Raw genomic sequence first — 17,520 nt, 5'->3', positions numbered from 1 at the left:
TCTAGTCCTTTGTGGAATGCAGGGCTTGGTACGAGAGGTATGGTGTTGGATCCACTGGGAAACAGTGATCATAACATGATCAAATCTGAGCTGACATCTGGAAGTGAAGTCCACTAAAGAAATGTACTGTAGCAGCATTCAATTTTCAAAGGGTGACTATGACAAATGAGGAAAATGGTTAAAAAGAAGCTGAAAGGGTCGGCCGCAAAGGTTGGGACTTTAAATCAGGCGTGGATGTTGTTTAAAAATACCATCGTGGAAGCCCAGACCAAATGTATTCCACTGTTGGAAGTAAGATACTGGGCTAGATAAACCATTGGTTTGACCCAGTATGGCTATTCTATGTGTTAAGAACTCCTGAATCCAGATAATCTATTAGGTGTTAACATGCATATCTCTTCTTCCATGAATTGCCTTTATCGAACAACTTTTTGCTTGCTGTTCAGTGAATTCCTTCAAAAAGGCGGTAAATAAATCCTAATAAATAAAATAAAAGATTGTCTAAAAAAAATTAAAGAGAAACTACACACACCACTTCTGTTCTATAAATTCTATCATGACACGGTTCCTGATTAACAAGTATGAATTGGAGTTTTTTAGTTGACAAGTGTCTATTCATAGTGAAACAACATCACAGGAACAGCTGGATGGCAGTTTTAAGCTCAGATGAGCCAAAAGCCCATGCTGATAAATTATCCTTCTGAATGCCTTTGAAAGACAACCCATGTAGATTTCTTCCTTGCCATAAATTAGAACAATTATTTCTTGGTAATCCACATTTTTGTTTCAAAACAGTGAAGCTGACTGTGCAATTTGTTTTCTAAGAAATAGCTCTTTCAAAAGGATATCTTCCCTTTCTGTGATGATGAGATCATTCTGCTCCTCCAGTGTCTGATCTTCTTCTCAAATGACTCCTGTTCAGCTTTTAATCGTTCCTCTGTCACTTCCTTTTCTTCACTCACCCTAAGATGGAAAAATTCAGGAAGAATGAACCTGATGCGTCAGTATGATGAACTGAATCTTCCAATATACAATTTACCTAAGTCATCTAGAACAGTGATTTTCAACAAGTCCTCAGGGACCACCTGGCTAGTTGGGTTTTCAGGATATACACAATGAATATGTATGAGATGTATTAACATGCATATCAGTCATGCATTTTCATTGAGGGTATCCTGAAAACCCAACTGGCCAGGGGGTCCCTGAGGACTGGGTTGAAAACCAATGACCTAGAACAAGGCAGAGAGGGTGCAACCATTTTTTAAGCTGCAAAGTGAAACTATAATTCTATATGTATGCTTTAACTGCATCTACAATAATTATTAAATATAACACAATAACTTCAAAATGAAAGTGATCACAGCCATCCTGGTAGCTTTATTCACCCATCTCAGCCCAATTATTTCAGTCATAAAGGGGATAATTTTACAAAAGTAGGCACAATACTTATATACAAATTATGTTTTTGTTTATTCAAACTTTATATACTGCTGTCACTTCAAACAAGGTCAAAGCGGTGTACAATAAAAGAACACCATAAATAGATAGGAAAGAATAATCACATTCACACCAGAGAAAATGAAGATTACAATAGCAGATTCAAAAAAATCAATAATAAATATAGACTGTCCAACCCACCAAAGGAGACTCCAACAGCATTGGAACCAAAAGCCAATTTTAAAAAATGGGTTTTAATTTAATTTTGAAATTTGGTAGAGACAAATGGTAAATGTAAATGAACAGGAATACAGTAGATGTACATATTCTGTTGCATAAAACTCATTGTGCACAAGAATCTTACCATGGTTCCATTACTGCAAAAGAATGGCCTCAGATCAAAAATGGATCCCCTAGCAGGAAAAACAAGCTCTTGGATCACATAGTGCAGGTCCAAAAAATTTCTGCTAAAGCACAATCTCAGATGGCTCCCTGGCAAGAAAGCAAGGTCTCAGCTCAAAACAGCTTTAACGTTCACTTTCTTTAGCACTTCCTTTCTGCAAAAGTTTCAGCTCTATAGTAAAAACTTTTTTCCTCTTTCGACTGGCCAAAAAAAAGGAACCAGTAGTGATTATTTTCAAGCACAAGTAATGGTCAGGTTATATAGTGTTAGTAGGGAAAGCGAAGTTACTTAACTGTAGCGGGTATTCTCCAAGGACACACTTAGTCTCACATGTGGGTGACATCATCCACGGAGCCCAGTGTGGAAACGCTACCCAGCATACTGTTTCTTTAAAAGCTTGAGGCAGCATTCTCACGATGTATACGTGGGTGCCTTTCCACCCAACTTGCGAGCGCAGGACCAAGGTAAAGAAGACAACTCCAAGGGGAGGTGGGAGGGTATGCGAGAATAAGTGACCTGCTGTCCTCGGAGAATGCCTGCTATAGATAAGTAACTTCGCTTTATCCAAAGACAAGCAGGCCAGCTAATTCTCACATGTTGGAATCCATGCCTACCAGGCACAGAGAAAACAACATTAGGAAAACAGGAACTCACAACAACGAGTTCAAAGAAGTCAAGGCCTTGCCTTCACCTAACAAATTAACCTGATGTATATATATATATATATATATATATATATATATATATATATACACACTGTTGTAAAGGTGAGTCCTAGAACAGAACAAAACAAGACTAGGAAAATGAAGTTGGATTCTAGACTCTAAACAAATTCTGCAGAACAGTCTGACCAAACCGACTGTCGGTGGAAATAGAGTGACGACTCCGTTCAAAGGAGCAGCAGGACGTTCAACTCTGCAGACCCGAGCTCTCTTTGGCCGCTGAAGAACTTGCCCAACTAGAACTTCTCCTTGATTCCCTTGAGGTCGAACTCCAGCGAGCAACAGTTCCGACAGATCAGAAGAAACGCATCCGGTGCCAACTCCCCTTCCGCTGGATCGAGGAGAAGACAACTGAGAAAATCCTCCTGAACAGTGCTCTGACCCACACAGAGCACTGCAGGGAGATAAAGAGTATGGATTTCCGTCCACTCCACAGAATCATCGCTTCCGCAGCCAGCACAAAGCTCTGCATACCAAGCCGACGGTAGATGAGGCCACAGACGTCAAGCTGTGCAAGAGATGGCAAACCACTCAACCTGTCAGCATGCTCTGAAAATCCTGCAACGGAAACACAACTGCCCGCAGTTCTAGCCGATTGAAAAGCCATGCTGCTTCCATCATCTACTGATACCCCAGCGCATACCAGTGGAGAGAAAGAGTTCCCCACCCTGTGAGGCTGGCATCCATGACAACTACCTCTACTGCGGAGACATCAAAAGTATTTCCCGCCAGAAGTAGTCAATGCAAAGCCACCAGCACCAGATGCGTCTTGCCCATCGTAGCCAAAAGAGACTGCACTGGTACTGCTGGAATAGTGGCAACATCTGCACAGCTGAGAAAATAGCAAAGGACGCATAAGAGCTCTCGCCTACAGTATAAGTTCCAAAGAAGTCACCATGGATCCTAGCAGCTGTGCGCTAAACCAGGCCCATGGACTCGAAACGCTCAACAGACTCTGCACGAGACAGCAGACTCCGACCCTTCTGTCCCCCGGCAAGAACATGAGCCCCTGCCTGTCGAAGCACCCTCCAGAAACTCCAGAGTCCTAGAGAAACAAAGAGAGTGTTTTACGAATGGAACACCCTACCTAGAGAAAGCAAAAAGGCTAGAAGCTGACAGTGGTCAAGAGGCTGTCCTATTTCGAGTCAGGTCGAAATAAGTAATTGTCTAGGAAGGGGAAACAGAGGTTCCTTCCCTCCAAAGGAATGCTGCTGCTACTACCACCATCACCTCAGAAAAGGTGCACGGAATTGTAGCAAATCCCCAAGGGCGGGGTGCGAAACTGAACATGGCGCCCTAAGACCACCAATCGCCGATACTGCCGCAGTGGAGGCCAGAAGGAAAAGCAAATAGGTCCCTTCAGGTCCAGGGAAAGAAAAGAACTCCCCAGCTGCACTGCTGCCACCACAGAGCTCAACCTCTGCATCTGGAAGAGCCGGACTTCCAGGGACTCATTCACTTCCTGTAACTCTAGAACCGATCTGAAGGAACTCCCTACAAAAGTGACCTCAAAGAAAAAGGAAACCTGATCTGAATACCCCTCAGACGGTGGAACCGGTGCCACTGCCCCCATATTGAGGAGGGCCCACAACAGGTTGGCGAAAGCCACACTTTCCTGGAAATGGCGCACAAAACTCCAAAAAAATCTGTAATGGGAGAACTCCAGCCTGAACCCTCCTCTGAAAGGACCAAGAATCCAGTGGGCTGAAGAAACCGTGGCCCACTCCTCAAAGGTCAGCCAACCCCTCATACAAGGCCCCAAAAAGTGGACTGGCACCCCATCAAGTGTGGAGCGACCAGGTGCAACCAGTCTGACTGTTGCTCCCAAGAACCGCTTTTCACTACAAAAGGAATTGGAACACTGAAAAAGGAACCGACGGTTGGCCTGGGCTGTACCACCAAGCCTTCCGGAATCGCGGAAGCGAGGCTGTAGCCCTAGCAGTCAAATTGGTCTAGCCCTCCGGAAGCTGTTGGGATTTGAATTAACCCAAATCCATCACAATCCTCTCCAGATCTTCCTGAAAAGAAATTTCCCTCTAAAGGGGAGCTTAGGAAAACGCAACCCGTATTATCAAAACAAGATGGACGTCCATCTTTCGCTTCGATAATACGGTCGGGGACGCCCAAATCTTGAAATTTAGGTCGTCCTTAGAGATGGTCGTCCCTAGACTTGGTCGTTTCTGATTTCGGCAATAATGGAAACCAAGGACACCCCATTTCAGAAATGATCCAATGGAAGCCCTTTGGTCGTGGAAGGAGCCAGTATTCATAGTGCACTGGTCCCCCTGACATGCCAGGACACCAACCGGGCACCCTAGGGGGCACTGCAATGGACTTCACAAATTGCTCCCAGGTGCATAGCTCCCTTACCTTGTGTGCTGAGCCCCCCAAACCCTCCTCAAAACCCACTACCCACAACTGTACACCACTACATAGCCCTTACAGGAGAAGGGGGGCACCTACATGTGGGTACAGTGGGTTTCTGGTGGGTTTTGGGGGGCTCACATTTACCACCACAAGTGTAACAGGTAGGGGGGGAATGGGCCTGGGTCCGCCTGCCTGAAGTGCACTGCACCCACTAAAACTACTCCAGGGACCTGCATACTGCTGTGATGGACCTGAGTATGACATCTGAGGCTGGAATAAAGGCTGGCACAAAATATTTTTAAAGATGTTTTTGAGGGTGGGAGGCGGTTAGAGACCACTGGGGGAATAAGGGGAGGTCATCCCCGATTCTTTCCGGTGGTCATCTGGTCAGTTCAGGCCTTGGTCGTAAGAAAAACACGACCAGGTAAAGTTGTCCAAGTGCTCGTCAGGGATGCCCCTTTTTTTTTTCCATTATGGGTCGAGGACGTTCATGTGTTAGGCACGCCCAAGTCCCACCTTCGCTACGCCTCTGACAGGCCCCCGTGAACTTTGGCCGTCCCTGCGATGGAAAGCAGTTGGGGACATCTAAAATCGGCTTTCGATTATACTGATTTGGGTGACCCTGTAAGAAGGACGCCCATCTTCCGATTTGTGTCGAAAGATGGGCGTCCTTCTCTTTTGAAAATAAGTCTGAAATTGAAATAGCCTTTTTTTCTTTTTATCTTCTATATGGCCAACTTCTCTTTCTACACATTGTTTTTTAATTGGACTAACTTAATGCATTTTTTAATTAGCTTTCGAAGGTAGCCCTCCGTCAGATCAGAAATAAGCAAATTTTGATAAGTAACAGCATATATAAGTGAAACATCAAAGTATTTCAGTGACAGTCTGAAAGGATGAGGGAAGGGTGGGTTAGGTGAGAGACAGGAATGAGGGACATGGAGATATGCATGGTGATCAGAGCAGTGGAATTTCATGGTTTATAATGGGCTAGAAAACCCAGATCTTTGTTAAGTCCTGTTTGATGGGTGTCAAAATATTTAATCCATTTTATCTGCTGCCCTGATTAAAGTCAAATATTATTCCTCACAAGACATTAGATTTTTTTTGTATGTGAAGGGTAGAAGCTGGAGTTGCATTTTCTGTGAGTTTCTTGTATATGGATGTTTGTATATAGCCATTGCTGATTGAAGCTCTGGTGTCCAAAAAATTGACTTTTTCTGGGAAGTATTCAATTTTGAATCTGATTATAGGATGGTATGTATTGAAAGAACTGGAAAATTGTTTTAGGGTTTCTCCCTCCTCAGTCCAAATCATAAAAATGTCATCGATATACCGTTAGTATTTTAGAGGTGTGGTCTGATATGTATTCAAAAATGTCTCTTCCAGTTCAGCCATAAAGAGGTTAGCATATTGGGGTGCTGCCCTGGTACCCATCGCAGTGCCCATGATTTGTAGGTAGATATCTTTGTTAAAACGGAAATAGTTGTGAGTTAGAATAAATTTGATTAATTTTGTAATACTTTCCGGTGAGTATTGATGGTCCAGTGTGGATGTTTTTAGGAGCTTCTCACATGCAGCTATGCCATCCATATGGGGAATGTTGCTGTATAGTGATTCTACATCCATTGTGACCAGAAGGGTACCCGGTGGTAATCGCTTGATATTTTTTAATTTATTTAGAAAGTCTGTGGTGTCTTGTATGAAGCTGTTTGTCTTGTGCATGAGAGGTTTCAGAATCCCCTCTATAAGTCCAGATATTTCCTCCATGAGTGTGCCAATACCCGATATGATTGGTCTGCCGGGGTTTCCAGGTTTGTGGATTTTGAGTAGAATGTGCCCACAGAAGGCTGGTTTGGTATGAGTTTCTTCAGATGTGGCTGTACTTGCTTTGGAAATGTTCTGATAAGGTCTTTCAGCTGTTTTGTATAAACCTGTATGGGATCCTCAGTTAGTTTTCTGTAGTATGTGTTGTCTGAGAGCTGTCTGTGTCCTTCTTCGACGTATTTTTGTGTGTCCATACTCACCACTGAGCCTCCTTTGTCTGCAGGTTTGATCATAATGTGTTGGTTGTTTTGTAGGTTGCTTACGGCTGCTCTTTCTGGTGGAGAAAATACAGTCAGTGGATTTTACAGCACAGGTTTTGTCACATATCCTTCTTATGATAAAAATGCCATGGTTTGAGAAGCTAAGTTTCCTAGTTTCACCCTGAAAGATAAAGGTGGTGAAAAAAAAAACAGTTCCATACACTGGGAATTGCATGAGATATTCAGTGTCTAGTGATGAATAAATATATTTGACTTTAATCAGGGCAGCAGATAAAAACTGCTTAAATATGTGAGTGAATAACTGTCTGTGGGCCAGTTTGAGAGTAAAGCAGAGGAGTATCCATGGAGTTGCTTCCTCCTATCAGCCCTGAATATATAATATTTTTGAATGCTGCCAAATATCATTCCAGCTACTTTGAAGAGCTCTCAACTATTCCTTTCAAAGTACTTCTTGGTAGGCAGAACTCTAATATTCAGATATTTGTGACCCATTAAGCGAAAAGGTACCAAAAATGGGGAATGTGACCTTTTTTATACCAGAAAGAGGGATATCTGCATAATCCCGTAACATCTCAGCCTCAGGTATGGACTAATTATGTCCTTCAAAAATGAGAAGTGTTCATCAATAAAAAGTTAAGCCAGGAAACACATAACCCACTTAGGTATCTGCAGTTTTTCGGCTGTAGAACATTAAAAACATCAAAGTTCTTAAAAATTGATTAATCCTATTCTACTGACCTTACACAAAACTTTCAAAAATTAAAGTTGCCTCCCCAAACTTGTATAGCATTTATCTCTGTTTTTTGTAACCCCCATATTTGGTATCTTTTTGCTCAGAGGGTCACACTTGTTCTCTGGAATCCAAAAGTGAGAGAGAAGGTGGCTGTGAATGAAACTCAAAGAGGTAAGTAGTCTTGTCCTTACTGTACTCAAGTACATGTATACTAAATATGACAATCTAACAGGAAAACGATTTAGCACACATCAACAATTGACACCTTGGGCCAGATTCTAAATAAGGTGCCTAAAATATCCGTGTGGTAAACATTTCCGACTAAGAGTATTCTATAAGCAGCACCTAGATTTAGGTGCGGTATATAGAATACACTTAGTTGATATCTCAGCACCTAAAACTATGCGTCTCCATTTATACCAACGAAAACACGGCGTAAATCCCTGCGCACTGGGCTATATTCTATAACTATGCACATACATTTTGGAATGGTCACAAAACCCCCATTTCCCCACCCTTAGCCATGTCCTCTTTGAACTGCGTACATTTTTTAGATTGTAAGCTCTATTGAGCAGGGACTGTCTCTCTGTGTCAGGTGTTCAGCGCTGCGTGCGTCTGGTAGCGCTATACAAATGCTAATAATAATTAGAATTTAGGCGCAGTTCATTACAGAATACGCTTAGCAAGTTGTGCATGTAAATTCTTATTATTGCCAATTAGTGCTTATTATTGCTTGTCAACAGCTGTTATCAACACTGATAAGCTTGTTAAACCAATTAAGTTATGCGTGTTGTTATAGAATACGCCTGGATTTCAGCGTGGATCTCTAGGCGCTCTACAGAGAATCCGGCAGCTTATGTGTATTAGAATTCCAACGTTACAGTTCACTCAGCTTTACTTTGGTCAATATTTACCTCTGAAGTCAATAAACTTTCATTCTCACTTTAGAACAGTCAATATCTTATTTTCTCACAGTGAATTACAGGAAGCACAATCTTACCTGGCAAGTTCTTTAATTAAGTTTGCAATCCTCCTCTTATCTTCTGGACACAAATCTTTCAAGGATGCACTTTTTGATTCTACAACTTCATATATAACCTAAAATAAATTACCATTTTTAACAAAATCTTAACCATCACATAAGAAACCAAAAAAACGCCTCAAATTTTGTATGGTTTTTTTTTTCAAACTTCTTTCATCTTCTGATATGCTTTCTAACTATACCCTAAACCCTCAAAGACGGGCAGAATTAACTGGATGTGACATTCCATAAAAATGGTCTAATCTTTATGTACATACATAATCAAAACGTGTCTGAATGATTGCAAATGATCCCCTAAACCAGTGGTTCCCAAACTTTTTCAGTTCACGGCAACCTTCGTGTCTGAGCAATTTTTCGCGGCACCCCTCCCCCAATCTTCGCTTCCCCCCCCTGTCACATAGGCCCCCCCCCCCCCCACATCCACACAAGTATCCATCTTTTTCTCTGCACAAATATAACAGTGCTAGGGTGTCCCTATAACCAGCCCCTCCAAATAACACAATGATTACAATTTATAACAAATTACTGTTCTACCTATGAAAAGTTATTCCGTTATTATAATTCCTCTTTGTACATCTGTATGCTGCACAAGCCAGCATGTTTAAAAATATAAGTGAGATTAAATTTTAAAAAATGCTACCAACAAGAAAGAATGACAACTTGGATGCAGCAGCTCATAGGTTTGCTTGCTTTGTTTTGAATTGGAAGGGAAACAGAGACTGACTATTGGCTTCAACTTTTTCACTTCAACCCATCTCTGTTTTCATCCAACCTCCTTGGCAGTCGCGACAAAAAAATAAAATAAAATAAACAAGAGCGGGGCCGCAGCAGCCTTTAGGCATGCGCCATCGGCTCTGCTGGTCCCCTGCCTTCGCTGACGTCAACTTCCAGTTCCGGAAGCAAAGGATCGGCAGAACTGACAACACATGCATGAAGGCTATGCAGCCCTGCGCGTGCTCTTTTTTGTTTTTCTGCCTCTGCTGTCTGCAGTAGCGGTTCAGGCGGGAGCTCGGTCGAAATTTTCTGTGGTGGACCAGGGTGCTGCAGCGCACAGTTTGGGAAACGCTGCGCTAAATATTTGCCCTCTTTCCTGCATTCTGATGAAGCTGGCCACTCATCTACAAGTTTTTAATCTCCAATTCATAAAATAATCTTGTATTTTTGTTACACAGACACAAAGAGCAACATAAGTTCTCATTTTAGTGAAGGGCAATGAAATCTCTCAGCTCTGGAGAACCTGTCAACTACCCTGCTGTTTACCCAAACACAAAACCCGAACCTCTACCACATGGGGAGAGAATGGGAACACAAATGCTTTGAATTTCGAAAGGCGCCCATCTCTGATCGGCCGATAACCACGCCCCAGTTCCGCCTTCACCACGCCTTTGACACGCCCTCATCAACTTTGTCCGCATCCGCGACGGACTGCAGTTGAAAACGTCCAAATTCGGCTTTCGATTATACCGCTTTATTCGTTTTTGTGAGATAAACATCTATCTCCCGATTTGGGTCACAATATAGGCGTTTTTCTATTTCGATTATAAGCAGGATAGTGTATAAGGCAGGCAGTCTGTGCATGGCAGCCTTTTGAAATTAAATATCATCATTTGGACCATAGCTTAAATCTTGGTGTAAAGAAGGTGGTTTTAGATACATAGGAGGATGGAGTAATACATGGAACAATAACAGGCTATACTGTAATGAACTACATCTTTCTGCAACAGGAAAAAGAATCCTTGGAGACAAATCAGACAATATGATTCTAGAAATGTAAACTAGAGGGTGGAGTTGACAAAAGGAAACAAGGGAATTCAGAGAGTCAACCCCAGAAGAAAATATGATGGCAGAGGGAAAGGTCATGTAAATATAGAAAACCATCCAAACTCACTTAGCACATGGAAAGCAATGAGCATAAAAGCTTGTACTATATGTAAAAATGTGCTAGGACCGCTGCTTTTTAATATATTTATAAATGATTTAGAGATGGGAGTAACTAGTGAGGTAATTAAATTTGCTGATGACACAAAGTTATTCAAAATTGTTAAATCGCGACAGGATTGTGAAAAATTACAAGAGGACCTTACGAGACTGGGAGACTGGGCGGCTAAATGGCAGATGATGTTTAATGTGAGCAAGTGCAAGGTGATGCATGTGGGAAAAAAGAACCCGAATTATAGCTACGTCATGCAAGGTTCCACGTTAGGAGTTACGGACCAAGAAAGGGATCTGGGTGTCGTCGTTGATAATACGCTGAAACCTTCAGCTCAGTGTGCTGCTGCGGCTAGGAAAGCGAATAGAATGTTGGGTATTATTAGGAAAGGTATGGAAAACAGGTGTGATGTTATAATGCCGTTGTATCGCTCCATGGTGCGACCGCACCTTGAGTATTGTGTTCAATTCTGGTAGCCGCATCTCAAGAAAGATATAGTAGAATTGGAAAAGGTGCAGAGAAGGGCGACTAAAATGATAGCGGGGATGGGACGACTTCCCTATGAAGAAAGATTAAGGAGGCTAGGGCTATTCAGCTTGGAGAAGAGACGGCTGAGGGGAGACATGATCGAGGTATATAAAATAATGAGTGGAGTGGAACAGGTGGATGTGAAGCGTCTGTTCACGCTTTCCAAAAATACTAGGACTAGGGGGCATGCGATGAAACTACAGTGTAGTAAATTTAGAACAAATCGGAGAAACGTTTTCTTCACCCAACGTATAATTAAACTCTAGAATTCGTTGCCGGAGGACGTGGTGAAGGCGGTTAGCTTAGCAGAGTTTAAAAAGGGGTTGGACGGTTTCCTAAAGGACAAGTCCATAAACCGCTACTAAATGGACTTGGGAAAAATCCACAATTCCAGGAATAACATGTATAGAATGTTTGTATGTTTGGGAAGCTTGCCAGGTGCCCTTGGCCTGGATTGGCCGCTGTCGTGGACAGGATGCTGGGCTCGATGGACCCTTGGTCTTTTCCCAGTGTGGCATTACTTATGTAAGCCCTGATGTTTTTTTTTTAATCATTTTTATTGAGTTTTCAGAGCATTTTAACCAATATAACATACAACAACAAAACCAAATGCATTACATATAGATAAATGTGACAATTTAAGTATAAATATAAAAATCTAATCTCTAGGAGATGCTGATGTTTTGATGTAACGATCAAAAGGAGCCCAATGCTTCTTAAAAGTAGGAAATTGATGAAATTTAGAAGCTGCAGATTCTTCATAGTTTCTAATAGTACAAAGATGACTCCACCATTCACAAAAGTTCAAATGCAAATTATTTTTCCAATTAAATACTATAAGATGAGTGGCCAGAGCCATCACTATATCAAAAGGTTTTTGATATTGATCCTCAAGTGTAAGGTTAGGGGTTGAAGAACAAAGTATTATAATCCTGATGTTCTTTTTTTATATTTTCCATATTAACTTTACAAAGATACATCATCTTTGAGGAAAAATTACAGAGTTCAGGCAAAAAAAAATCTCTAATGAAAGAAATATAAACAAGAATAATCTCATTCCCACACTCTATTATAGTCCACAATAAGATAGATCCAAGGTGCCCTAGGAAATATACCAAGGGGATCTGGTAGCAGATCAATACATATAGAACAAAATTAGGCTTCTTTTATATTACTTAAGGCCTGTTAGTTATACGGGTTGTCCTATTTCCTTCTTGGCCTTTATAAATTCACTCAACTGGTTAACATCATAAAAAACATATTTCTTATCCTTAAATGTTACCAAACATTTGCATGGGAAACATAACTGAAATCTGGCTTGCAGTGAAATAACTTCTTGTCTCAAGTCCAAAAACTTCTTTCTACGTTGTTGTGTCCATTTTGAAACATCTGGGAAAATAGAAATTTTCCCTCCTAAAAAGTCCACATTAGATTTTTGAAAATAAAGTTTTAATAATGCTTCTTTGTCTTGGAGGAATACAAACGTCACTAGTAGTGTGGATCTCTTTTTTATTTCTTCATTAGATTGCTCTAAAAAAAGCAGTCAAATCCAAACCTTCTGATTGATCTTTTGACTGAGCTTGAGTTCCTTGATCCTGGAAAATTTCTTGCTTTACTGGTAGATAATACATTTTTTGAACCGGTGGAAACATTTGCTCTATTTAAACTCTTCCTTGAGAAATCTGAAGAACATCTCTTTTGGAGATATCAACTCACTTATAGGAAAGTTTAAAATTCTAAGGTTTTGGTTCCTCATAGCATTTTTTAAGTTTTCAATTTTTCTTACAATCATTAGTCTATCATTCACCACTTGATTTTGAACCTCACGCAATTTTCGAAACTCTCCATCAAATTTCAATTGTTTAGTTGATACAGCTTCTAAGTCAGTTTTCTTGCTTTTTATTTGCGTAGCATTACTTAAGGAAACTGAAATAAACGATAAACAGACCTTATGAAGGTATTCTAGGGCAGACCATATAGCTTCCAATGAAATCTCAGCCGGTCTTACCAGTGGTTGAGTTGCCGCCAAACATAGGAACATTTCAGCCAATGAAGTATCTTTCTGTTCCGGAACCACTGCTGTGGCTTGAGGTCGTTGGTCACCCTCCATTTCTTCCCACGCCTTCGTTTTTTCACCCGGGACCTGCCTCTCTTTCGGAGATGTCAGTATTCCTCTCTCTGGAACTGGTACACCGGTAGGCTGTGAGAATGGAGGGGTTAACGGGCCAGCAGGGCTGAGTGAAAAATCACTCTCCAAGCCGGTGCTCTCCCCTGCACCGGCAGCGGAAATGCCCGTCGGTGTCGAAGCCAGGAACGCTGAAATAGGTGTTTGACGAAGTGAGGGAGTTTCCACCTTAGGAAGAAGAGGTCCCTTAGATTTCCCCTTTCTCTTCGGCATATTCCACTAAATGAAAGGTAAGAATACCAAAGAATAAAGTAAAAAGGAAATATATTATATTTCTTTAGGGAGCAAACTTCTCTGCTTCCTACTCGTCGGCCATCTTGGATCCTATAATCCTGATGTTTGAGGACAACTTGAATATTGTTGATATTACGGAGACATTGTTCGATGATTCCCATGAATGGGATGTGACCATACCAGGCTATAATCTTTTTAGGAAGGATAGAGAGGGCCGAAAAGGTGAAGGAGTGGTGCTGTATGTGAAAAACAATATCAGAGCGGCTGAAATGCGGGGAACCTGGGGAAAGGAAGAAGCTATATGGATCGTCCTGAAAAGAAAAGATGGAAACTGTATCCACACTGGTGTTATCTACAGACTTCCAGCACAAATGGAGAAGCTGGAAAAGGATCTGATAGAAGATATTCAAAAGCTTGGTATGAAAGGGGAGGTGCTATTGTTAGGAGATTTCAACTTGCCCGATGTGGATTGGAATGTCCCATCAGCAGACTCATAGTAACATAGTAACATAATAGATGACGGCAGAAAAAGACGTGCACGATCCATCCAGTCTGCCCAACAAGATAAACTCATATGTGCCACTTTTTGTGTATACCTTACCTTGATTTGTACATGTCTTTTTCAGGGTACAGACCGTATAAGTCTGCCCAGCACTATCCCCGCCCCCCAACCACCAGCACCGCCTCTCACCACCGGCTCTGGCACAGACCGTATAAGTCTTCCCAGCACTATCCCCCCTCCCACTACCGGCTCTGACTCGGAGAAGAAGAGAGATTATGGATGTCTGTCAAAGAGCCTTGCTCAGAAAAATGGTGACAGAACCCATGAGGAAAGGATCAACGCTGGATCTAGTGCTCACAAATGGAGGAAGTGTTTCCAATGTCCGTGTGGGTGCCCATCTATGTAATAGTGATCATCACAACATGTGGTTTGATATAAGAGCAAAAGCTTTGTGCAGACGTACAAAACTCAAAGAACTGGATTTCAGACGAACTGATTTTGATAAAATGGGGGAATACCTGAAGAAAGTACTGATGGTATGGGTAGGTATATGTGAAGTGGAAACACAGTGGTCCAAGCTGAAAGCTGCTATAAATATGGCAACTGATCTTTACGCAAGGAAAGTAAACAAAAACAGAAACAGGAAGCCTATGTGGTTCTCCAAACAATTGGTAGAAAAAAATAAGGACAAAAGAGGCTTTGTTCAATAAATACAGAAGAACGCAACATGAGGATCACAGAAAACATTATCAGATTAAACTTAAAGTAACAAAGAAGGAAATACGCCTAGTGAAAGCACAAGCAGAGAAAAAATGGCTAAAGATGTTAAGAGAGGTGACAAGACCTTTTTCAGATATATTGGGGAAAGGAGAAAAGATAGCAATGGAATTGGTAGACTGAAAGATGCTGAGAATGGCTATGTGGAGAATGATGAGGATAAAGCAAATGTGCTAAACAAATACTTCTCGGCAGTGTTAGTAGAAGAAAATCCTGGAGAAGGGCTGTGGTTGGCTGCCAAGAGAGTATCTGGGAATGGAGCGGATATTGCGCCATTCACAGAAGAAAGTGTTTATAAACAACTTGAGAATCTGACACAGGAAGGTAATATGTAAGATGACAAACATCACTGCAAAATTACAATCACCATGCCACCTCCAAACTTAACCCCCTTGGTGTGACAGTATTTCAATTAAATATAAATCTTTGTTCTAAAGTAAACAAAACTTCACTAACATCCCCACCTCTTTTCAACACCACTTGAGCAAGAACTACACATCGCAAATCTTCCACAGTATGACACTTAAGACACCCAAAGGGCCACTAAAGGTGCCTCAGATCTCAAATTTTTGATATTGTTACAATATTAGACTGGATTATTTATATATACATATTTTTGCAATACATTTACTTCAGTATTTTTCTACATGATCCCCAAGATAGTATTCTAAGTTAAAATGTAATGCCAAGAAGTACAGAGTGATACACTTGGGGTGCAGATCCAAAAGAGATATACCGGATAGGAGGGGAGAGACTGGTATGCTCGGCTCAGGAGTGGGACCTTGGGGTGATGGTGTCTGAGAATCTCAAGGTCGTGAAATAATCGAGAATGCGGTGGCCATGGCCAGAAGGATGCTAGGCTGCATAGAGAAGAAGGTAAAATTATGTATCATACCTGATAATTTTCTTTCCATTAATCATAGCTGATCAATCCATAGACTGGTGGGTTGTGTCCATCTACCAGCAGGTGGAGATAGAGAGCAATCCTTTTGCCTCCCTATATGTGGTCATGTGCTGCCGGAAACTCCTCAGTATGTCGATATCCAAGCTCCATCCGCAGGACTCAGCACTTAGAGAATTACATCCACAAAGGGACACTCTGCCCAGCTCACCACCGCCGAAACAGGGGAGGGGAATTAACCCAGCTCATCCCCACACAAGTGGGGGAGGGGAATCCGTCCAGCTCATCCCCGCGGAGCGGGGGAGGGACACCACACCCGCCGATGCGGGGGGATCTGGCTTATCCTGCAACCGCAACCGCGGGAGGAGCTGACTGACCCTAACACCGCCAAAGCGGGAGGGGTACAAAGCTGCCCTACAGCCGCACGAAGCGGGAGGGAGCGCCGGCAGAATTTAAGTCTCAATCCAGCCCCGTAAAACGGAGGGGAGAGGAATGCAGCAGCTCACTGTAACACAAATTCGTCTCAACTCTTGAAGAATCCATTGAAAAACTTGAACACGAAGTCCTCCTGAACAGGAACTGAAGACTAAACTTGAACCTGAAATGCAACCAGAATATAAACAATACAGATATCTGGGAGAGGCTATGGATTGATCAGCTATGATTAATGGAAAGAAAATTATCAGGTATGATACATAATTTTACCTTCCATATCATCATGCTGATCAATCCATAGACTGGTGGGATGTACCGAAGCAGTACTCACCCAGGGCGGGACATAGAAATCCCTGACCGCAACACTGAAGCTCCAAACCGGGCCTCCGCCCGAGCAGCCACAGTCAAGCGGTAATGCCTGGAGAAGGTATGGGCCGATGCCCAAGTTGCCGCCTTGCAAATCTCTTCCAAGGAGACGGACCCGGCCTCTGCCATCGAGGCCGCCTGAGCTCTAGTGGAGTGAGCCTTCAGCTGGATAGGCGGCACCTTCCCCGCGGCCACATAAGCCGCTGCAATGGCTTCCTTGACCCATCTTGCCACTGTAGGCTTAGCAGCCTGCAGACCCTTACGAGGACCTGCAAACAGGACAAACAGATGATCCGACTTCCGGAAATCATTGCTCACTTCCAAGTATCTGATGATGACTCGTCTCACATCCAGATATTTGAGAGCAGAGTATTCCTCTGGGTAGTCCTCCCTACGAAAGGAAGGGAGACAGAGCTGCTGATTCACATGGAAGCGAGAAACAATCTTGGGCAGGAAGGGAGGCACTGTGCGAATCAGTGAACTGCAGAAAGGGCTCTCGACATGAGAGTGCCTGGAGCTCGGAAACTCTTCTGGCTGAAGTGATAGCCACCAAAAAGACTGCTTTCAACGTCAGGTCTTTCAGAGATGCCCTCGACAAGGGTTCAAAAGGCGGCTTCTGCAATGCTCTTAGCACCAGGTTGAGATTCCATGCAGGCACCACTGAGTGCAGAGGAGGGCGCAGGTGATTAACTCCCTTGAGAAAGCGCACCACATCTGGCTGCGAAGCCAGGGAAACACCCTTCAGGCGGCCCCTGAAGCAAGCCAGAGCCGCTACCTGGACTTTAAGGGAACTGAGCGACAGGCCTTTCTCCAGACCTTCTTGCAGGAACGCCAACACTGAAGAAATTGGAGCAGTGAAGGGAGAAAGTGAGCCTGCTTCACACCACGCTGCAAAGATACGCCAAACCCT

At 42.6% G+C, this 17,520-nt stretch overlaps 1 protein-coding gene across 1 annotated transcript in view; it reads right to left on the bottom strand.

Annotated features, from left to right (window-relative positions):
• Positions 1-836: 836 nt before the first annotated feature.
• LOC115461841 (protein hinderin-like) overlaps positions 837-17,520 on the bottom strand; it is an 88,823-nt gene continuing 72,139 nt past the window's right edge. Inside the window, exons 4-5 of the mRNA XM_030191899.1 lie at positions 8,711-8,808; positions 837-963 (exon numbers count right to left, since the gene is read on the bottom strand). Of these exons, the coding sequence (XP_030047759.1) occupies positions 837-963; positions 8,711-8,808 (225 nt within the window). The remainder of the gene's footprint in view (positions 964-8,710; positions 8,809-17,520) is intronic.

The sequence above is a fragment of the Microcaecilia unicolor genome, chromosome 2 (genome assembly GCF_901765095.1).
Source record: "Microcaecilia unicolor chromosome 2, aMicUni1.1, whole genome shotgun sequence".
NCBI classification, from domain to species: Eukaryota; Metazoa; Chordata; class Amphibia; order Gymnophiona; family Siphonopidae; genus Microcaecilia; species Microcaecilia unicolor.
This window is presented reverse-complemented; position numbering and strand designations above follow the sequence as displayed.